General features: G+C 35.0%; 1 protein-coding gene across 13 annotated transcripts in view; it reads left to right on the top strand.

Moving 5' to 3' along the window:
• Positions 1 to 23,161, top strand: part of FRYL (FRY like transcription coactivator) — a 172,307-nt gene that overhangs the window by 118,759 nt on the left and 30,387 nt on the right. For 9 of the 13 annotated variants that reach the window (XM_040595315.1, XM_040595281.1, XM_040595273.1 and 6 more), the window contains 17 exons: positions 884 to 1,024; positions 2,849 to 3,017; positions 4,335 to 4,419; positions 6,059 to 6,171; positions 8,641 to 8,791; positions 9,147 to 9,250; positions 9,853 to 10,038; positions 11,709 to 11,913; positions 12,845 to 12,966; positions 13,441 to 13,631; positions 14,293 to 14,387; positions 15,598 to 16,205; positions 16,849 to 16,946; positions 17,882 to 18,052; positions 19,140 to 19,280; positions 21,417 to 21,614; positions 22,845 to 23,006. In XM_040595315.1, coding sequence (XP_040451249.1) covers positions 884 to 1,024; positions 2,849 to 3,017; positions 4,335 to 4,419; positions 6,059 to 6,171; positions 8,641 to 8,791; positions 9,147 to 9,250; positions 9,853 to 10,038; positions 11,709 to 11,913; positions 12,845 to 12,966; positions 13,441 to 13,631; positions 14,293 to 14,387; positions 15,598 to 16,205; positions 16,849 to 16,946; positions 17,882 to 18,052; positions 19,140 to 19,280; positions 21,417 to 21,614; positions 22,845 to 23,006 — 2,940 coding nt within the window. The remainder of the gene's footprint in view (positions 1 to 883; positions 1,025 to 2,848; positions 3,018 to 4,334; positions 4,420 to 6,058; positions 6,172 to 8,640; positions 8,792 to 9,146; positions 9,251 to 9,852; positions 10,039 to 11,708; positions 11,914 to 12,844; positions 12,967 to 13,440; positions 13,632 to 14,292; positions 14,388 to 15,597; positions 16,206 to 16,848; positions 16,947 to 17,881; positions 18,053 to 19,139; positions 19,281 to 21,416; positions 21,615 to 22,844; positions 23,007 to 23,161) is intronic. The other 4 variants (XM_040595255.1, XM_040595236.1, XM_040595336.1 and 1 more) reach the window with 1 other exon arrangement.

Below are 23,161 nucleotides of genomic sequence, written 5' to 3'. Positions count from 1 at the left end.
TGTTGTGTAGGGCACGAGATAATACTGCTCAGAGGTACTGTGTTACCAAACTTTCAAGAGTTACTGCTCATATTTGTTGAGTTGCTTATGTATACCCAAACTATACCATTTAGTTTTGAGGTAGTATGAGGAATATGTAACATGTAAAATAAACGTTACAGTATTGTTATATATAGTAACAGTATATAACTTGTTTTGCAATATAGATGTCTAGCTGGATAGATAATCCCAAGTTGCCTGTATACCTGTGATCTCAAAGTGGAGTTTTGGAACCAGTCTTGTTGCCAGAGTCTGACAGGCCCTCCTCCTTCTTATGACAGCTACTTCAAACAGAGAAAAAGTATTGCTCCCGTGCAGTGCTCCTGCCAATTATTGATATCTTTGATTCCTACTGATGAGAGATCATGTTTTAAATCACAAATTAACTTACAAATTAACAATAAACTACTCCTGGCAGCCTGTGGTCCATGGAATTTTAGTCAGGATTGTCAGCAACTGGGATAATGGATCTCTGCTAAATTTAGAGATATTTTGGGTTTATATGTAAATAAATATATAAGGATAGAATTAAAATAATATTAAATATTTGTATACTTATGTAATCTATTATAATATATTACCTATAAATAAAATACACAATATGTACAAATATTGTTAGAGATATATTTATGTATTTATAGCTGTAAGAAGAAGGTATTTCCGGAATGTGTTTATAAAAATTGAATATATGTGAAAGTTTCATTCTGGAATGTTAAAAAGGCAACAGCTCCTTACAGGATTTATGTCTCCTTTTTCTAGAGCCTGTCCCACTCAATACAGATCACTTTCAAATACAATGTTTTCTACTGGAGTTTTCAGGAGAGATATTTATTTTGTTTTCTAGTATGGTGATGAAGTGGCTTGGTCAGAGATAGAAAATGTCTGGACTACTTTAGCAGATAGCTGGCCAAAGAATCTGAAAATAATTTTGCACTTCTTGATCAGTATCTGTGGAGTGAACAGTGAACCCAGCCTTTTGCCTTATGTGAGTATGTGTATGTCTCTCCTTAGACCTGTTGTTGTTTTAAAAATTAATTGTGTGTCTAGCAGCAGAGGTGACCAAACAAAAAATGTGAGGTAGGATTTCTAGTATCAAAATCTCCAACCCAATATTTTATGACCACTGAATACTATGAACAAATCAAATTCAGTTCTTTTGTTTAAGTTACTTTGGACATCTGTGTCAAAATTTCAGTATCAGTTTCAGTTAAACTGGGCATTCATGGAATGGGCTTGAGAAAGGAAGTAAACCCAAAAGAATATTGCACCTTAAAGATAGCTGAGGCTTCCTGAAGACAACTTGCTGACTCTTGCAGTTTTCTCAAGATGGTAAATCTGAAACAGTCTGGTAGCCATCCTATCAGTTGAGAGTTGTCAAAATTCAGGGTATACTAGGTGGACCATAGACCTCATTTATTAAGTAAATCATAAAAAATGGAAAAGACTTACTAAAATGTCTATATCTGTTTTAGCATTTTTTTGTTCCTTTGTCATAAAAAGGTAACTAAGAGTTCGATTGCTAAATTTAGAGTAATTTTATTAGAAGTATACTGAACAACTCATTAGATGCAAATCTACTGCAGTGGCTGGTCTCTGTTCATTAGGAAGAGATAAGATAGTTCCGTGAGTAATATTTTCAATAGAAAATTATTATAGGATTTGCTAATCAAAAAAACTAGAAATGAAGTAAACAATCGGGACCTAAAATATTATGAAGTTCTTACTAAGGACAGCTTAAGTTCTTCATGGATTGGCAGAAGTTTTCATTGCAGATCAGGAAATCTAGCTCAATGTTGCATCCCAAAGCCTTTGCATGTATGGTTTGAACAAGGTGATAAGGTAATTCCGTGAGTCAAACACCCTGGATCACTTGCTTACTGTTCAGCTCTGAGTTCTATCAAAAGGATGGAAATGAATCATTGAGCAGTAATGACTCAAGAAAATGTCAGAATAAAAAATTTGAACTCACTGGTATCTATAGGGTAATCACTGACTAGCAGCCATCTGCTGCTGCTTAGGAGTGACCAGGATTATTTTGCTGAAGTAAGGTGTAGTGAAGAATCCTTAATTACTATATGTTGAATGAAATATTGATATAGTTGTGTGTTTATTCTTACCAGAGCATATTAAGGCCTCAGGCATTGTAGGAATTAAATATTTTCCCCATAATATAATTTAGGATAGTCCTAAAAAGCAGACAGATAATATAGTAAAATAAAGCACCCGTCATGCCATGTAGGGATAGTGTGGTTATTCTCACATGACCAAGTATTAAAACAAAAAAAATCTCCACCTCAGGTCCCCTCAAAACTAATTCTGTTTTTTATCAAAGCCGATGTGAGAGCACTGCAGAATAGCATGAAGGAAAATATGATACCTGCTGGAAAAGAAATGGTGTAGAACACAGCTGTGAAGTATCAAAAAGAAATTATATCAGAATACATTCTCTCCAGTGTTGACCTTGGGTGTTGCTAAAACCTTTGTAAGAAAACATTTTGCTTCTTAAATAACTGCAAGTGAACTCCGGAGACTTACTTTTCTTAATCTTGTGATATGTTTCTGATGCTTGCTACTATTGACAGCTGTAAAAGCCATTTTGTTTTCTTAGAACTAGAGTAAGTCTCATGTATCCTCACTGCAGTGCAGGTAGATACTGATTCTAACAAGTTGTGGTATTCAAATCTCTGATTTTCCTTTTTAAATTAATTTTTTTTAAAATCAACTCACTGCAATAAGAATTTTATTTTATGTACAGGTTATTTGATATATATTTATATTTTATATAAATATATACTTTTTTTGATGGCAGGTAAAGAAAGTTATTGTTTATTTGGGTAGAGATAAAACAATGCAACTACTAGAAGAGCTGGTGAGTGAGCTTCAACTTACAGATCCTGTCAGTTCAGGAGTCACCCATATGGATAATCCACCGTACTACCGCATTACTTCCAGTTACAAAATCCCCTCTGTCACTTCAGGTGAGAATGTATTAAACTTTTATTATTGTCAATGATAAATGCTCTATTATCAATCAGTTACAATATTGGAGTTCATCTGTAAACATTCAATAGCAGTACAATGTTGTGTTTCTAAAAATAAATCAAGATTAAAAGTTTGTTTTACAAAATCTGCAGTTTTTGGTGTACCCAAATGTCTTATTAAAGAACACATGACAGGTTCACAAGGAACACAGGTTTGTATTAATATGTATTAGACTTTGTCTCTGTTCAGATCTTGCACTGTTTACCCTCACTATATCACTTTTATGTCATAATTCAGTCAAACAACTGGCAAGATTTATGTAATTTGAAATCTGTATAAATTAAATTTGAAGTTCTGTTATAGACACAAGCTGCATCCATAGGTATTTATTCAAGATGATTTAAGTACACTTACTTAGGAGAATTTATTTAGAAGTACTTAACAATTAATTATAGATCAGTCATCAAAAAAAACTGACTGAAAATATAATAAGTGTCCACCTCATGATTCAGTCCAAGAACATGCTGAGAAATGTGGGGAAAAGCTGTCTGGTTTTGGTGAAGCATCTTTCAAAGTGAGCCGCAACAGGTGTGGATATGAGGGTATCTAAGGTAGCACTTAGCTTTTGTGCTGCAAAGCTGTCAGTGTTATGAAGCAGCCTTGACCTATCACGTAGGGGTTATCTGGATCACAAGGTGGATGCATTGGCACTTGTTCGTTAAAGTGTTTTAAAAGTATGAAAAACAATTATGGGGCCCTTGTACTGCAGTGCAGTTGAGAGTAGCAAAATCTGTGGGGCGGGTACAAAATTAATTCCAATTGTGCTCATTCAGTCAGTGTAATGGTTGCAGTTTTCTCTTAAAAAGAAGTTGGTACAAACTTGACTCTGCAGGCTGTTAGATTTTAATCCCTAACCTGTCTGTGGTTTGAATTAACTGCATACCGGAGTCCAACTAAGTTTTACAGATTACTATGAGACATAGAAAACCGAAAAGAAAGGTCTTTAGATCCAGCTTCAAAAGCAAGCCTTTCTACTTAATTTGTGTTGAAAATTCAGAGATTCCTAGAACGGATTATTTTGATTTTTTTTTTCAGTTAGTGGAATTATGGTAATATCTCAGAATCTTTTAGTCTAACCACTTTTTTATTATTTTTTTTTCTTATATGTATTTCTGTGGCTCAGTTTGTGCCAGTTGCTGTAGTGTAAACCTGGTTAGGGCTCTTGGCATGGACAAGTAAACAAGGGTCATCATGTATTGCTTAAGACTGCTATTTTTTATTGATCAATCTTTTTCTTTGTCTATAATTCACAGGTACCACTTCTAGTAGCAATACAATGGTAGCTCCCACAGATGGGAACCCTGACTGTAAACATATAAAAGACAATATTGAAGAGAAGTAAGTATCTCATCAAAGAGCGGTTATTAGTTGAACTACAGGAATTCCTAGTAGGTACTATAAATACTTGTATTTATAAAAGCCATCCCAATGACTCCAAGTAAATCTGCATTGCAGGAAATACGTGACTGTAAATTTTCTAAGTTTTATGTAACCCAACTGGAATACTATTTGGGATTAACAGTACCAGCCTCAATTGTAATTTGAACTCAAAAAGCTTTAGAGGAAACTGAGTAAATGAAGGGATCAGTCCGGGTCAGGCTTTGTATTGCTATAGCTATATTGTTATTGATGCCTAAATTGGCTACTGTTACACTGGATTGTATATGTTTATGTAAGAGAAATTATACTGCAGATGGCTGTGGATACATCAAGGGCAAATGTTACTAGTTCAGTAATGTAGCCAGTTCACAAATGGATTTACTAGCTCACTAGAAATCAACAGTGACTGTGTGTTGAAAGCTAGTTTATTCTCCCAGTTAAGAGTATTTGGATGCCTGTTATCTGGCAAGATCCTTTCCAGCTAGTTTTAAAACAGATTCCTCCCTCCTCAATTTTTGAGCTTCTTAAGAACAATCTTTTGGAGAAATTTGCCAGACAGTGGTACCGATGTGAGGGTGGTGGAGGGCAAACAGCTAACATAGACTTAGTCAGGGTGTGAACATGGAGATCAACAGTAACTGACTGTGGGCATGCTTTCCTTTTGTGTTAAATATGAGCTGGCTAAGCTTAAAGTGAAAAGGGAGTAGGGATTCTCTAATTAACATGATAAAAAGTGTGCACAGACAGAAGTGCTCCTACTGTAGAGTAGCTACTATGCGGTAAATTCACAAATGAGTATTTTGTGACAACTTGTTTGAGAGCCTTAGTAATTATATTTCCCATATAATTTCCCAGTTGGACACTTTTTTTCTTCCCTAGGATAATCATGTCAATATAGTTAGATTAGTAAATATATTGATAGAGACAACCCTGATACTTCAGTTAAATTGGGGGGGAAGGGGGAAGCTGTGTGAAGATAAGTATTTTCACAGTATATACAGACAAGTATTTGGCTGCTGTGGGGGCTGGAGCTGAAGAAACTTGTAAGGTAATGAAGGTGGTTTGAAAGTCTCTGCAAGTTTTGGCGTATGCTGTAGGGTTGTCTAACCACCTCCCCAGGGTAAATGCTTTTTGGTAGGATATACCATGTACATCTTAGACTTGCCAGGAGGAAAGAATTTTAGAAACTTACCTACAAAATAGCTTGGAAATTGTGCTTTTAGCACTCTCATTTCTCTGATTTCTTTATAGTTTACCAGATTAGTGAGGTGGGATCTTAGACTCTGTGTGTGTATGTACATGTCTGTGCCAGATCAAATGGGGTTGTCATTATTTTGCTCAAGAGTGAGAAGAAATCACTTGCGTGTAATGGTAACAAATATTTTAGTGTATCTAAATGTTAATGAAAATTATCTAACAGTAATGTAATTTGTAGTGGATTTTCTCCTCAAATCCCCTTATCTGGCATTGATTTTCCTTGTAAGATGAAATATTTTTACATAACACTTAGTTTTGCTAAAATACAGTTTTACTGAGAAGCCCCTATTAATTTTTGTCACAGAACGTCAGTTACTAATGCTGCTTTATTTGGTTCTAGTTATGTACATCTAGACATCTACAGCGGGTTGAATAGTAACTTAAACCGCCAGCACCACAGACTAGAATCTCGCTACAGCAGCAGCTCTGGAGGATCATACGAAGAGGAAAAAAGTAATATTTTTATTTTACAATATTTCTGTGGATAGAAGACAAAATTTTCAAGTATTAATACTTTAGCTGAAGGTTGTGGAACATGAGGAAATAAGCATTATCTGTGGGTTTTTCTCAAATCTATTTAAAAATAACTGGGTTTTTAACGTTCTTTGGTCTTAGTACTGCTGTTGAAGTCTAGCATACATTTGATTACAATAGAATGTGCAAGGAAGATAATACACTTTCTTTCCTTCCCTTGTCCTCTGGAATGAGTTGTGAACATCTTCTCAAATGAAGTGGTTTTACTCTATTGGTTTTTTGCCAGTACCAACACCAAAGAGAGATGATTAAGCAGAAGAAACAAAAGAGATTAGCATGAGGAAAATGAGATAAATGAGGAAAAAGATGATGGGGAAAAATTTTTTTAAAACCCCAGAAAATTATAAGTAATAGTGCTTTTAAATGATAGCAGTCCTTGGCCTGTTTAAAAAAAAAAAGAGTACAGAACTTTCTGAGAAGCCATAGTAAAGGAAAATATAGGAGGGGGAAAAGGATCTTGCTCTTATTTTCAACATTGTTTTGAAAATGTTTTTTGGATTGTTTTTTGTGATAATGTGATCTGTTTTTTCTGAGGTGCAGCAGTAAGGAAATAGGAAAAAAATTATCCTGAAACTCCATATTCTTTTCAAGTCTTTTCTTTAATGGAGGCTTATTAACTGTGGCTACTTTTGTACCAGTGCCTAAGATATAAAATCATGGTTGCAATGCTAGGGAAAGCTGAACAGGTCATGTAATTAGGCAAAAATGAGGACATCGGTCAGACAGTAATCCATGCTTTACATGGGTGGGGTTTGTATGCTTTGTCAGAGTACTTGTTTGACTGAAACTGGTTTCGGCTAACAAGCTGTTAGTAATTAAAATGACTGCACTTTAACCCTGCATGGGATTATCAGATACCTTTCAGTCTGATCCAGACTTTCAGTCTAATCCAGTGCTCCCACAGACTGTCCTCTTACGTTTCACTCAGTTTTTTTATTGACAGTTGATTTTGCTGCCAGTCAGGTTGTTACAGCACATGATACAGTACTGCCTTTTCCGTACTTCTCTTGTCCTGCTGAACAACGGGATGTACATTTCTGCATTTTGAGCATTGCATGTCAGTACGGAATGTGGTGTGTCCCACACTGTATTGAAGCAATGGAGTCCATTAGGATCTCCTTATGCACTCCTTAATGACTGATTCTGTGCAGACCATAAAGGTTAGAGTGAATATGTAGCTCATATCACCTCTTTCAAGAAAGTGGAACATAATGTCCTTTAAGAGCTTCTTGTAAAGATTGGGCATACTCATGCAGATCTCCTAAACTTTGGGTCAGTAACAGGTTGGTGGACCTTCTTTATTACTGCTTGGATGGCTGATTTCCAGTATCTTAGTTGTGGTCATTTTCATCTTTGTTTGCTATTTGTGATAGCAACCTGAAGCAGGTAATAATTCACACATTCCATCAGTAAGAAGTTTGTCACTTCTGGTCAAGAAGGCGGTAACGCGCTGATACATGTGTAAACTTCTGAAACTTCGGCAGCTATACTTCCAGAAGGACAACTGGTAGAATCACTGAAACATTGAAGTGTTAAGGCAGTCGTCTTACTTCTTTCTAGCCTTAATCGATCATTCTCAAGTCCAAGACATCTCATTTAAAACCAGAAAAATATTTTGAATATGTAACACAATATACTGGTACCAAATAGCTGATGTTTCTTCCACTTTTGAAGCTTGCTTAATCAAAACTAAATGTCTTTCTGTGTTTTCTTGAAAAATGTAATGATTTTCTGAGCAGTGACTTTTGTCAAGCAGCGGGATTGGACTATGCTGTTGTAAAAGTGGCAAATTATGAGTTTCCCCATATATCAGGCTGGCATTACCTGACATGTAGAACTGGTGGATTTTTGCTCGTGAGACCTATAGAGAGGCACTCTTGAGAAATACTTCTTTAGCCTATAGTGGAATGCAGCTCTTCAAAATGAGTTCAGTACAATCTTGGGACCCAGCCTTAAGTCCCCATCTGACATGAGTTTTGAAATTAAAGGAAATTATATTAGATTACTTTGCCTTTTTTTCCTTACGTGCATCCATGTTCCCTATGTGCATCCATCCATCCATCCATCACTTTTGAACCTATTCAGCAAAATCTTACTCTTTTATATGTGTGGCTTTTGTAGAATCATCCTTATGCTGAAAGAAATAACAATTTTCTCTGTTCTTTTTAAACTGTGTCAACTACTACTGTTTGTGGCTGGTCCATCCCATTGAGAGACACACACGTACACACAGAGACATACACACAGACACAGACACACACCTCCACCCCCCCCACCCCCCACATCTCAGCTTTTCAAGAATTTTAAAATATTTTGTTAGAAGACTATATAATACATAAACATATAATATATATTTTATTTTCCCGGTTTAATTACCTATTGTGTTAGGTGATTCAATGCCTCTGTATTCAAACTGGCGGTTGAAGGTGATGGAGCACAATCAAGGAGAGCCTCTACCTTTTCCACCGACTGGAGGCTGCTGGTCACCATTGGTGGATTACTTGCCTGAAACTTCTCCTCCGGGCATGTCACTTCACAGGTAGCTGTTTTAACAATGCTGATGGCAGGGCATTACATTTTAATTTGTATTGCACACATATAGTGACTTAAAGATAGCAGATAAAAATGTACTATCTACTGTCTTTAAATCTACTAATTTGTTTTCTGTGATTTTACTCATGGGTTTAGCAGTTTAAGATTTCTCAGCTTTTTAATTTGGAGGATTAATTTTTTTCTATCTTCATTATGAGCATTCGTCTTTTCCCTTATAATACAACCTGTGTAGATGTTTGTAGACTTAAAAAGAAACAGTGGTTAGTAACACACCAAGTTCTTTGCAGCTCTACGTGAAGTTGACATTAGGTTCTTCTAACAAATTACTCTTTTGTTTTTAGATGCAATATAGCAGTGATCCTTTTGACTGACTTGATAGTTGACCACAGTGTAAAGGTGGAATGGGGAGGATACTTGCATCTTTTGCTTCATGCAATTTTTATAGGTAACAACATTCTTAGAAATATGTCTGGTAACTGAGGAATTGTAGCTATTTATGTAGCTTTTCTTTTCCACATCTAAATTAATGTTTGCCATTGTATTGAGTTGTTAATCTGGTTTTTGCAATTTCAATTTAATTTGAAATTCAATTTCAAATTAAATCATTAATTTGTTAATATTTACACTATTTAAAATTCAACTAAATATCTGTTAGCTTGACTAATATGAATATAATTAAGATTGTTTTGGAGTTGTTTCAAGGCACTTTCTGTTGGAGCTACTTTTACCTCTTTCTCCCTTGTAGAAGTCACAGTAAAATTCAATTTTTTTTCCATTTCTCTGTGTAGTAATTTTCATACAGAACACAGATTAAGTTCTTACTGCTCTTAATTTATTAAGTTACTGTGAGAAACAAGAGGATATATTGTTTGTTAAACTGTACGCTTTTGTTTTTATATTGAAACACTGAAAAAACATTTAGTGAATTATGTATCTGTTATTTAGTAAAGCATAACAGACCAGTTTGGATGCTGCTATTTTATAAATAATTTAATTCAGCGTGCCCTTTGAATGTAATGAAGTTTCTCCATTTTCCTTTTGTGTTAGGTTTTGACCACTGTCACCCTGAAGTCTATGAGCATTGTAAACGTCTGCTTTTGCATCTACTGATAGTGATGGGATCTGGCAGTAATGTCCAGTCTGTTGCTTCTGTCCTACTCAGAAACAGAGAGTTCAATGAGTCCAGGGTGCTTACTGTCAAGCAAACTACCCATTTAGATTATACTTTCACAGGTATGCTTTAGATTTATTAAGTGTTGCTTGTTAAAATGACATGGAGAGTTATCTTTTCTTCAAGCCATTATGAACATTTCTGCTATTTGTAATATTTTCCTAAGCCCTTGGCATGAAAATGTATTTCATCAGATTTTAATTGTCAGAACAAATATGGTTCACATTAGCACTTTGTGCCCAGTCATCAGAATAGGGAGCACAGTTGAATGATGAAATAGTAGTGGAAACCACAGAAGAAGCTCTGTGTGTTAGATCTTTAATACAGCAGGTTTTATGATGCTCTTGAAAATAAAACCCAAGAAGGTAACATCTCTTACTTGTTTATAGCGACTTTAAATTTCTGAATTTTGTCAGTTGTAATTGCATTGTTCAATAGGCTGACAGAATATTGTTTTATTACCTACTAATTTTCACCTTAATGTTACAATATTATAATTATACAGGAAACTATATATTTTCTATGTTTCTTTATGAAAGGAACATTTTAGTGATGTGAGCCTATTGTAGTTTCTAAAGAAATGTGAAATAGTTAATTTTTTTGAAACCTAGTTTCATATTATTTCAGTAGGTGGCAGCATATTGCTACACAATTTGTTTCCTCTCTGTTCACATCAGAAGTGATTTTGTCACCAACCAAAAAATATTCATCTGGTTTGTGAATTTGATATTCATAGCAAAAAGGAATTAAAAAACAAGCATAGTGAAAGAATTCTTTTATGTAAAGCTATTCACAGAACTTCACCAGTGCCACCTGTATAGTGACTTATACAAACCATTCCATTCCTTATCTTTACAGTTTTGGGTAAAACTGTCTAAACGTGACACAGTATTTTGAGTATTTTGCTATTACTAAAACAAAAATGTCAGATAGAAACTAGAGAAAGATCAGCACCAAACATTTCCAGCTAATGATTATGTTAAGGTTAATTACAGATATGCATGCCTAGCACAAGTTCAGACGAGCTGATGTTAAATTTTATTTGGGCCAGCTGATACCCTAGTCCGAACCCTGTGGCTCTGTAGAGTGAAAATTTGTGGTGGATATCAGTGATTCTCAAACTTAAGTACAATTGTTACAGTCAGAGGTTCATGACCAGTTCCTTGCCAGTTTACATTCTCCCAGCACCTCATAGATAGAGGCATAATGTAAGGGAGTTACTGCACTTGTATTTTATTGCCACGTGATTCCTTACATGCAGAGAAAAATCTTAACAGCAGCAAGGTTAAACTAACTTCAGAGAAACTTTGTGCAGCTAGAGGGGCTCTGCCTAGGGTCAGTTCACTACCTAATACGTAGTGTTCACTAGTTTCAAGTACTTACACTGGGGCTAAGTTTTAACAAAACCATTATCTGCACATTATTGAATAGTTTATATGATTTGTCTCAACTTCTTAAGAAGAGATGCTCAGAAACCGATGAGCTGTCATATTACCAACACAAAATCAAACACAACACAGTAGTTTTTAAAAGGGATCTAGCAGTTCCTTATTAAGGGTCCAGTCATGTGAAGACTTTGTATATATCAGACTTCATTGAAATTATTGCATTAAATTACTCTCATGCATTTGCTAAGTTACTGATTTATTTTTTTAGAGGGCTATTTTTTCTTTTATGTATTTAATATTAACTGTCAACTTAAGAGTGCATTATCATCTTGGTTTTATTTCAGCAGGTGTTCATGATTTTATACCTGATTACCAGCCCTCCCCAATGACAGACTCAGGGCTTAGTTCAAGTTCTACCTCTTCTAGCATCAGTTTAGGAAATACAAGTGCTGCCATTTCTCATCTGCACACCACAATCCTCAATGAGGTTGACATTTCAGTAGAGCAGGATGAAAAAGTGAAAACTCTCATAGAATTTATTACCTCAAGGTAAGATTTCAATTCTCATTTTTGTCAAGACATGTATTTTGTGGAGTTACAGCAAAATCCTTACTATTTAGGGTCACATTGTCTGATTTTGGCTGGTCTATCACCAGTAAGAGATAGTTTAATCCTGCAGTGTTTTTATGTGATACAGCTTATGCACAACTCTAACTTTCCAACAATTTCGGAGAATTTTGGCCACCCTTTCATGTCCTGAGTGTTTAAAAGTCTTTTGCCATGTTCTACGCAGGTCTGTTATCTTTGCTTGCCATACAGTTTATAGAATTTCCTTTTCCATGCAAAGGACTAGGTCTGGAATACATAAAGATGATTAGGGAGCCGCAAGATTTGTGTGGAATTTATGGATTACCCAGTAGTAGAGAGCTTGGCTGTTCAAAAACCAGTAGTTTGTGGCAAAGGACATCTGTAAAACCATCAACACTTGTGCAGTTTGTATGATAGTTTATATAAAGCTTTCAAGATTGTGTAAATCTGAAATCCTGTGTGTTTCTCAAAGCTGTTGATTACTTATGCTTTACATCAGCCTAAATTTAGAATAGTGTGGTGTATTGATGGGAAGAAAATAGGAAGGTGGCTGTTCCAAGGACCGTATAATGGTGTTAGCTGTGCTGGTTCTTTGTTACATAACTATTGTCTAACAGAGAACCTCTCTTCCTAAACTTGCACTGTTATTTCAGTTGGATCTGATATAGTGCTCTTCACCTTGTATTAACTTCTTGTAAATCATTACATAATATTGGGCAGTTGTCACACTTCTTTCCGATCTGTGTCTGCAGTTCTAAATGGTTTCTTTTATGGGATAAGTAGTAGATAAATAGCAATTGATCTTAAGGTTAAAATAATATTTGCATAATATTAATGACAAAGGCTATGATTTATGTTCTGTTAAGTATTTGTTCTATTTTTATATTTTTAGAAAAAGAGGCCCACTTTGGAATCATGAAGACGTTTCAGCCAAGAACCCTAATATAAAAAGTGCTGAACAGTTAACTGTGTTTTTAAAGCATGTGGTATCTATATTTAAACAGTCTAGCTCAGGTATGTTTGAAAACAGTCAATGGGTGATAGAATATCCAAGTCTGCAGACTAAACGGATTTTTTTTAAATGGCGGTAAACTTACAGTTTAGCTATAAAATCACTCTAGGTGGTCACTTACTGATTCTAAGTAATAAATTTTTCTTGTGTGTTGCACACTTCAGTTCATGTTTCTATTATGACAGATTTAAATATAGTCTTCTAGGAATGAAAAAAAAATATTAATTTATTGTGGAAACTTAATATGCATATCATAAATGTTTTATTCTTTGCAAGTCTCCCCAGTGTTAAGTATTTTGGAATATGAGTTTATATGCCTGGAAGGATTTTTGACAGCAATAGCCCTTGAGAAAAATGTAGAAGATGAGAGTATTTTAAAGTTAGGAATGACTTTGGCAATTTACTCTTCATTAAATTCAGTTGATTTTGGTTTTTACAATGCATTGTGTTGCTTCAGTATTTATTTACTTTTATAGGAGGATTTCAATTGGAACACCGTCTCAGTGAAGTTGCTTTGCAAACTGCGCTTTCGTGCTCCTCTCGACATTATGCTGGGAGATCCTTTCAGATTTTCAGGGCTCTGAAGCAGCCTCTTACTGCATCTACACTTTCTGATGTTCTCTCCAGACTAGTAGAAACTGTTGGAGATGCAGGAGAAGAAGCTCAGGTATTTGAAATCTTTCCCCCAATTTCTTAGAAAGCTAAGCTTGCCTGAATAACATACTTGAATAATTATTTTAGTGACAGTAAAATTTAAAAGCATTTTTTATTCAGTTGCTTTTTATTTTAAAATAAAAATATTGCAGTTATCAAAGCAGTTTTGTTTGTGACACTTCCTGAATTTTCATCTAATTAAATGAGAAAAGATAAGCTGCGCACATTCTCTTCTACAGCAATAGAAACTTTCAGTGTGATACATCTGTTTCCTGAAAACACCTTCTGTTGCGTAGTTAGAATCTTAAGATCAGCCATATTAAAAATAATTTGTTCTCTTTTATTAAGAACTTAACCTGATTAAGTGTTAACAACTGTCCAACTCAGTGTCATTGTACACCTAAAGAAGAGTCTAAGTGACTCCATCCCTAAGTTCATCCTTAAAAATAATGCAAACAGAATGAATTCTATAAATATTTAGAAATAAAGCTTTTCCATGTCTTGAAGATACACTGCTAATTTGAGCTGCCTCATCAAAATTGCATTCTAATTAAAGCATGAAATAACAATTTAACTACAGATACAGATTTTATGTTTTTGTAGCGCTACTCAGTAGATCTGTGACCTTCCTTGTGCATATTGCGTAATTTATAATGACCTGTGGCTTTCCCCAGGGTTTTGTCATAGAACTGCTTCTAACCTTAGAGTCTGCTATTGATACGTTGGCTGAAACCATGAAGCATTATGATCTGCTTTCTGCCCTTTCTCAGTAAGTTCTTTTATTAGTCAAGCTACATTACACATTTTTATACATTTGAATTATTAAAGATCTGCATTACAAATATAATGAAATGATTTCTTGCTGTCTTTGCAGAATAATTGTATCCTTATACCAAAATTGCTTGCTTTTTTATGGTTTTATGATTCTGCCTTAAGCAAAACTCGTAAGAACTTAGATTTTCTGAAAAGGATCTCTGCTACCTTTCCAACCTCTTGGGTCCAATTTAAAAAAAAAAGATAATGTTCAAGATGTTCTTTATGGCTCAACTCTGAAATGTCAGTGCTTCTAAAACGTCTCAAAATAAAGGCACTGAGTATATTTAGAACTTCCTTTTTAAATTGGGCCCTACTGACCTTGATTAATAGTGTGGGTTTTTTTGAGGTCTTATTTTTTTCCCTATACGTATAATGAAGGTAATGGCACCAATCTTTAAAAGATAATTTAAGGCTCACAGATGAAAACTCCTATACTGCAATAAATACTTCCATTCCAAAGTTAATACAGAATAAATTTCTTCAGTCACAGCAAATGCTTTTCTGTCCTAAGCCTCAGGTTTGTTGTCCATATAGAAGTGTATTTGAACAGTCATTTGTGTGTCTCATTAAAGTCTGAGTGGTTAGCTCAATGACTTTTTATCAAACTGAAAAAAAAAATTCTAAATGTACAGATGCTTTCATAGCAAAATTTTTTGAAATGTTGAGACTTCTAGGAATATATTCAGTTTGATAGTATCAGAACTGGAAGGTGTTGTTTTTTCTGGGTCAGATACTTCAGACAAATAGGAGGTAATAAGTAAATAATTTCATTTTTTAATTCATTTGGTTTTTTATCTTTATCACATCTATAAGTAAGCTGGAATGCTAGGTCTTCAAATAATCTTTTACATGCTGTAGGCTTTTTCTGATTTTACTAAATTGTTATGTAACTATTTTGGTATTCTGATATGGTAATGAATAGATTTGGTAGCAGAGATACTGGGATGCTACAGTCTTGTCCTTACGCTGTAAGGATATTTTGTTAATATATGTAGAAATTCTGTATTTTCATATACAATACTGTTCCAGTGATGAAGGGGAGTATTCACTGTATGTGTATATATGTGATTAGCGACACATCTTTCTTCCTTTCTTCCTTTTTTCTAAACTGGGTTATTAAATATTTCGCATGGAATAATATATAATACTGATTTTTATTTTAGAACCTCATACCATGAATCTGTAATGGGAAACAAGTATGCAGCTAATAGGAAAAGCACTGGACAGATAAACCTAAGCACAAGTCCCATTAATAGTGGCAGTTGTTTGGGATACTACAGCAATACAAGGAGTAATTCTTTGAGACTGAATTTAATCAGTGAGCGGAGAGGTGATCGTCGGCGGAGCAACACACTGGATATAATGGATGGAAGGATAAATCATGGTGGAAGTTTGGCCAGGACTAGAAGCCTTTCCTCCCTGAGAGAGGGAGGGATATATGATGTGCAGCCCACTACTGACCCTGTCAACTTGATGGCCACCATATTTTGGATTGCAGCTTCGTTGCTAGAGTCAGATTATGAGTATGAATACCTTTTGGCTCTCAAGCTACTCAACAAACTTCTTATTCACTTGCCTCTGGATAAATCAGAGAGTCGGGAAAAGATAGAGAAGGTGCAGAATAAACTGAAATGGAATAATTTTCCAGGCCTTCAGCAGCTTTTCCTTAAAGGCTTTACTTCAGCATCTACACAAGAAATGACAGTTCATCTCCTCAGTAAACTCATCACAATTTCCAGGCATGCTTTGGTGGATCCTTCTCAGTTAGCAGGTATCTTTATTAAATGCATATGTAATGAAAATGCATATTTTTTTAAATTTAATTAAGTGTAATCAACATCAGCAGAATCATGCATTTGCCATTAAAAAAAAAAAAAAACAACCAAAAAACAAACCACCCTTCAGTAATGCTTTTTGCAGTTGTTAATGCTACAGTGTTAGAAAGTGCAAATACATTACAGACTATGATTATCTGTCAGGAAATACGGCACATAAACTTTATGTATTGACTATTAACTTACTTTAAACTTGCCTACAAGTGAGTTTTTAGAGCATGTGTAGTATTTTTCATGATGTTGTGCTAAGTAACTCAGTTAGTACTATTTCAAACATTTACACATTTTAGAAACGATGTGGCTGTACTGCCTAAAGCTGTCCAGTTTCATGGTTCTGCTTAATTCATCCAGCGATGATTTTATTTTCATCTTATGTGTATTTATACCTAACACAGACATTTACATACATTCTACATACATACACACTTAGGTACATGTATGTGTATGTATAATATATATATCTGTGTGAATGTGTGCATCATGCTGTAAGGGTTCCTAAATGACAGATAACTCCATGTTAAATTAAGTCATAGTAAAAATCTTTAGGGCTCATGTAACTGTGTTTATGTATGTGTTTAGGATTTCCCCTAAACATCTTGTGCCTACTTCCTCATCTGATCCAACATTTTGATAACCCAACTCAGTTTTGTAAAGAAACAGCTGACAGGATAGCAAAGGTAGGTAAAATGATGCCTGGAGAAATATCCAGGAGTCTATACCAGCATTATTTCTGTATTTTCCTGCTCCCTTATGTAATACTTCTATGTGATTATAATAGTCATATGGAAATGACTACAAAAGGTTATATTTTAAAGATGTTACCTAGTCCTAATTTATATAGTTGGACCTCATACCAACCCCTGAGATTCCCTTTGTCAATGAAAAAACACCTTTAGCTTATTCTGTAAAACTTAGATGTAAAGAACAGATTTCCTCATTAACGTTATCAATTACTTTTTCTTACTGGTCTAATTTTTCAGTTTGTAATTTTAAATGTAAACTTAGTGAATTTTTAAACACTTCCTAATTTATTTGAGAAGGATGTGATCCTTTCAGGCTAGTAGGTAGAGAAGAAAAGGTAGTATGTTCTTTTTTTTTACGTGTATACAGCGATTAACCTTGGAATATTTCTGAACGGTAGTGTCTGTTAAAGCAGCGCATGGTGCACGCCGGCAGCCAAGCTGGTGGTGTGCTGGCCTGGCAGCCTGCATTTTAAGGAAGAATGTGGAAAGGGGAGGGCGAAAGCCCTGTCTGTGGTAGGAGATGCAGCCCTAGCCCTCTGGCTGTCCAAACTGTGATATGTAAATCACTCAGCTGCGCTGGCCATCTCAAAGGAGTACATGCCTGGTGCAAATCCAGAAATTACCTTAAATGCTTGCACTACTAGCTAGGGAGAGTACTTGACATAAGTTTGGTATGAGTAGTAAACTTGAAGCATGGATGGTACAGTACCAGAGTTCAACAGAAGCTGTGGGTGTTGCTTGTGTGATTAGTTCGATTTCAGTTACTAGAAAATAGAGTGGAATCTGGGAGAAATGCATAATGACTCGTGAGTGCTTAGGCTAAAAATTTGTTATTTCTAATATAATTAAATATGTTTTTTGCTTTTCAGGTTTGTGCAGAGGAGAAATCACCAACTCTTGCCAATCTGGCTCATATGATGAGTTTATACAGTACGCACAGTTATTCCAGAGACTGTTCTAACTGGATTAACGTAGTGTGTAGATACTTGCATGACTCTTTCTCAGATGCCACATTTAACCTCGTAACTTATCTTGCAGAGGTAAATATTTAATAAAAGTGTATCTCATGTTAGTCTGTGATCAACATTGCACATACTCATTGCTAATTCCTTATTTTTCATGATTCTGAACACTGGGGGGGGGGGGGGGGGGGGGGAGAGCTGGGTCGAGGGGGGGGAGTGCACCTTCCATAATGGCAGAATAACATTAACAAGTTCTAGAATATAGAAAAGGGATGACTGCTGCCATTTTGGCGTGTACAATTTAAATGTACATTGAAATGATAATCCCCCTAATGAAAGGTCCCTTTTTATGGTAGTAGTGGTTTTATATTTTGTAGTAGTAGATATTTAAATTCTGTACTACATGAATAAAATGCTCACACTGTCTTGTCTTTAGCAAAATGTACGTAGTGCAAATTTTAAGAGACCTCTTTTTAGCTGAGTACACATTTAAAGATGTCCTTATCATAACTTTACAAAATAATTTCACAGTTCAATTGTAAGTATTGCATAGTATATAATCAAAGATAATTTAAATTATAGAATTCAGTATATGCTTCTAGCCATTCATACAGGAAAACCTTTATTACCTTTAAGTAGCTTGTCAAAAAGCTTGTAGACCTGGTTCTCAAAGTATATTACTTCAAGATTTTGAATATATACTTGTGAAATATATCACAGCAACTCAAGCTGATGAAGCTATTTTTAAAAATATTTGTACATTCTCATGAATGACTTTATGTGTATTTATTTTGTTCATAATATTGTGTTTACCAGCCTTCTTTAAGGCATAGATGTAGTTGTTTTTTCATACAGCTTTGAGATTTTGAATTTGTATGAACACTTCTGTTTAGTGAGACGTGTTTCTTTATTAGGTACTTTAGATCTGTGCTAGTAAATGTGTCAAAACCCAGGTAAAAGACTGAATTGGGACAGAGAACATTGTTCTGTTGCATTCTTGGTTTTTTTGATGTTAAAATTTTGAAGATCATGAAGTGGTACACTTAAGTTTCTTGAATGGGAAAATAAATTTGTATGGAAGTTATCTATACTTTAATGTTTGTTTTCACTTTTTGCTGCCATTAGGCCCTAATTAAATTCTGTATTTTAAAAACCTTCTTTTTAGCTGTTAGAGAAAGGGTTATCCAGTATGCAACAGTCCTTACTGCAGATCATTTACAGTCTTCTGAGTCATATTGACCTATCCACAGCACCAGTGAAGCAGTTTAATTTGGAAATCATAAAAGTTATTGGTAAATATGTTCAGGTAGGTACTCTGAAAAACTGTAAAATCCTTTTTGCTTATTATTAAAGCGGTAGTGAAATTACACTTGAATGTTTGGAGGAATTAATTTGCTGCAGATATAAAAATAGTTTTCAAAGTCAGATTCCATAGTATTTTATTTTTTTGTCCTATGTACTTAATTCACTATATGCTTGTGTATTTGTCTAATTTGATTTATATCTTGTGGGTCAAGTTACCTGACTGAATGTGCAACTATACAGATATAGGCAAGTCTACATATATAGTTAAAGGAGATGATCCTTCAACTATTAAAATATAAGAAATGCTTACTGCTAAATACTGCACAAATGTTTTATTTAAGTGTATATGTTTTGGTTCAAAAGGAAGTTTTACAGGTAAATGCATATTTAAACAACTTTCGCTAATACATCTGTGAGGAACATTTAGTTGCACCTTAACAAATTTGAGTGTATTTTTTATTAAAGAAAATCCCCAAAAGATGAACAATAATATTTTGCCTTAGGTAATTTGATCCTTTGTACTTGGAACACAATTTACTGAAAATCTATTTCACAGAAGAAAGTCTAGCATCTTGCTGAAAGATTTTATAAAAATCCCTGGAGCATTAAACTATTTCAGTGCACATTTTCCCCGCCTTCCCCCTTTTCTCTTTTCCAGAATTACGTTACTGCCAGATGTATTTCAGTCAAATGGTTTAATCATAATTAACCAGGAAAAAGTAGCGTTCCATGGATGTTTTGTTATTGATGGATATGTACTTTAGATATTATGCTCCTGTCAGAGTGCATTAGGCAAAATGGAATGATTAACATTAACTCTAGTTTTTATAGTCTGATGGCTGCTTGCTTCACCTCTGACCTTTATCTGAGCTTTGTGTGCAAGCCCACGCTACCATGGAATGTAATCTTAATTAGAAGATGTTAGCTATCAAACTAATGGTAGCAGCAAAAAAAATATTCCAGAGAATTTTTTGTGTTTTTGATACAATAAAACACGTCACTATAAATGACAAAAGAAAAGATCATAAATGAACATGTCTTGTTTAAATGTTGTGCTACTAAGCTGGGTTTTTTCCACTGCCATCACAATGCATCTTAATAAATATAAGTTGCTACAAGGATGGTTCAAGTTTGCAACTAGTTTTTATATGTTTATAATGCACAGAAATTCAGGAGATTGTTGGAGACTTTCGTTACTTAGAGCCTTAAAAGTGGCATTTTTTTTTCTCCGTGCAATATTTTTTTAAAAAAAATTATTGAAATATATTAAATTTTAAACATGGTATCCTCATTTAAAAAAAAAAAAAAAAAACCCAAACAAACAAAAAACCCAAACAAACCAAAGCAGGCATCCTGTTAATTTCAAAAACTGGACAATTTTAAGTTTCAGGTAGAACCCTAACATCTTTGGGAGGGTAAATCTTAGCCCTCCCAAGGCACTGCTTTTGGTGGAAGTCTGTTCTGTGATTCACTCCACAATCTCTAGTTGAAACTACTGAATTATTTACCTTACCTTAATCATCATTTTAATGAGAGTGCACTTCACTTAGGCTCTGCCTATTAAGCTCTCATACTTTTGCCATGGCTTTTTTAAGCACTCCATTGGTTTGATACTATGTAAAAACCTTGTAAATGTTTTTGCCTTTCTTTTTTTTAGGATCTTTAAAATGTCTGAGGAAATACAAAGTTTGTCTGTTTCAAATTCTGTTTACCTTGCGTATAGGTGTAAAATAATTAAAGATGCCAGGAAGTGGAAGTTGTTTTGCTTTTAAATGCTATGAATTTTTATCTTTTGGGGCATGAAGGGCAGATACTTCAGACAATGCTAAAAAATACATCGTGTAAATACAGGGAGCGAGGGACGTAGAACAGTCTGGTGCAGCTGGCATTGTCACCCGGTGCTGGTGAGCCTGGCTGGCTGGACCTGACCACTCACCATGAGATGACCTTGCTGCTGCCTTCCCAGCACTTGAAGGTCCACAGCTGACCACCTGTGCTAGGACCTTGCAGCCACATGTAGAAGATCAGAACTTTTGGTTTTGGGAATCTTGCAGTCAATCAATGCGAAGTCCTACTGTGCAGTAAAAACGGCGGCCTTGTTTGAAGTGATTTTGTGATTTGTGTATGTTCTCTTTAGAGTCCATATTGGAAGGAAGCCCTTAATATTTTGAAACTGGTGGTGTCTCGGTCAGCAAGCCTTGTTGTACCAAATGATATTCCAAAGTCTTATGGAAGTGACATAGGTTCTCCTGAAATCTCTTTCACGAAAATTTTTAATAATGTCTCCAAGGAGCTACCTGGGAAGACCTTAGATTTTCATTTTGATATATCAGAGGTAATTATTATATGTAAATTATAATGCAATAATGACTTTGTTGCCAACTCAGATTTGTTTTCTTTTAGCCTTCCACGTTTATATATTAAAATAAATACAGATTTTAAGAACAGCAGATGTTGAAGTTTTACATACATGTAATTAGAGTCATACTGAAAGATAAATTTTGAATTGTTATATGTTATGGTTTTGCCTTTTCCCCCCTTTGAATGTCTGGAGAGTTAGTTACTAAAAGTCAGTATGATTATTCTCAAGGGTATTTCTGCAGTGTCAGAGAACAGGCTACTGCAGCTGGCTGCTGCTTGCAGCTGTACGTTCCAGGCTTTTATCAAATGAAGGGTTGAGAGGATTAAAACCCTGTATGGCAATTTTGGCGTGACTTTGGAAGGGGGGAGAAAACTTACAGGAGAGTAGGATACAGAATATAGGAACCTCAGTGCAAGATGGATGCAAGTGGAGAAAAGCCTCTGTAGTTAAAAACAACACCCCAATTAGGGTTCAATAGAACTGGAAATAATACAGCTGATACTCATTCTATGTCTGAAAAGTGGAGTGTAGCCAAATGACTGCAGTGTAATATAGGGATGGTAAAATTGTAGAAACTTCAGAAGTAATCAGCAGTAAAGGCTCCTGGTTGAAGCTGACCCTAGGTAATGACCGGAAGTATAGATTCTGTCTTAGGAGCATTACTTAAATTGGTAGTGAATTCCTTACTGGACGTTTCAGTGAATGCAAGTAATTGAAAGATGAGATGAATTCCCACAGAGTTCATTGGAGTAGCATTTACTGTCACAAAGGCTGAATATGATCTTTGGTTTTCAGAAGTGTGCGTGTGTTAGTAAGGTTGCTAGTCTATGAGAACAGTTTGTTCATGTCTGTGAACGATTCTATAGAGAAGCTTTGCATCTTTTGAACTTGGAACACAGTTGTTTTTAAAGTGCGTTTAAAAAAATATATAACTGGATTGCCAGCATAAATCTTGCATAATGCAAAAAACCACAAGTGGGCAGAATGGCAGCCTGCTATGCAGGATAGGATTATTCAGCTTTATATTTCTCAGTGTACCAGTGCTCAGTGGATTAGGTCATGGGCTTCATAGGTTGCTTAAAAACAAACAGACAAACCTTCCGACATTCTAAATTCTATTCTAGTTCTAAATTCTAAAATCAGATGTGTAGACTCTACTAATACGGATTTGAATTTTAAGAAAGTATTTCTTGTCTTTGACAGACACCCATTATTGGGAATAAGTATGGTGATCAACATAGCGCAGCTGGTCGAAATGGGAAGCCAAAAGTCATTGCTGTCACCCGGAGCACTTCTTCAACTTCATCAGGCTCCAATTCAAATGCATTAGTTCCTGTCAGCTGGAAGAGACCACAGCTATCTCAGGTACATTGTCTCTCAAACACATTATACATATATTATAGACAGTGTTTATAAACATTAAAAAAGTAATTGTTGACTTTTAATTAGAAGTCTATACTGCATCTTAGCAAAACAGTAAATATGGCATAAACTAAAAGCTAATACTGGTGAAAATTAAA

Source organism: Falco naumanni, chromosome 1 (assembly GCF_017639655.2).
Source record: "Falco naumanni isolate bFalNau1 chromosome 1, bFalNau1.pat, whole genome shotgun sequence".
NCBI lineage: Eukaryota > Metazoa > Chordata > Aves > Falconiformes > Falconidae > Falco > Falco naumanni.
Note: the sequence above shows the minus strand (reverse complement) of the source record. Positions and strands in the feature narration are given on the sequence as shown.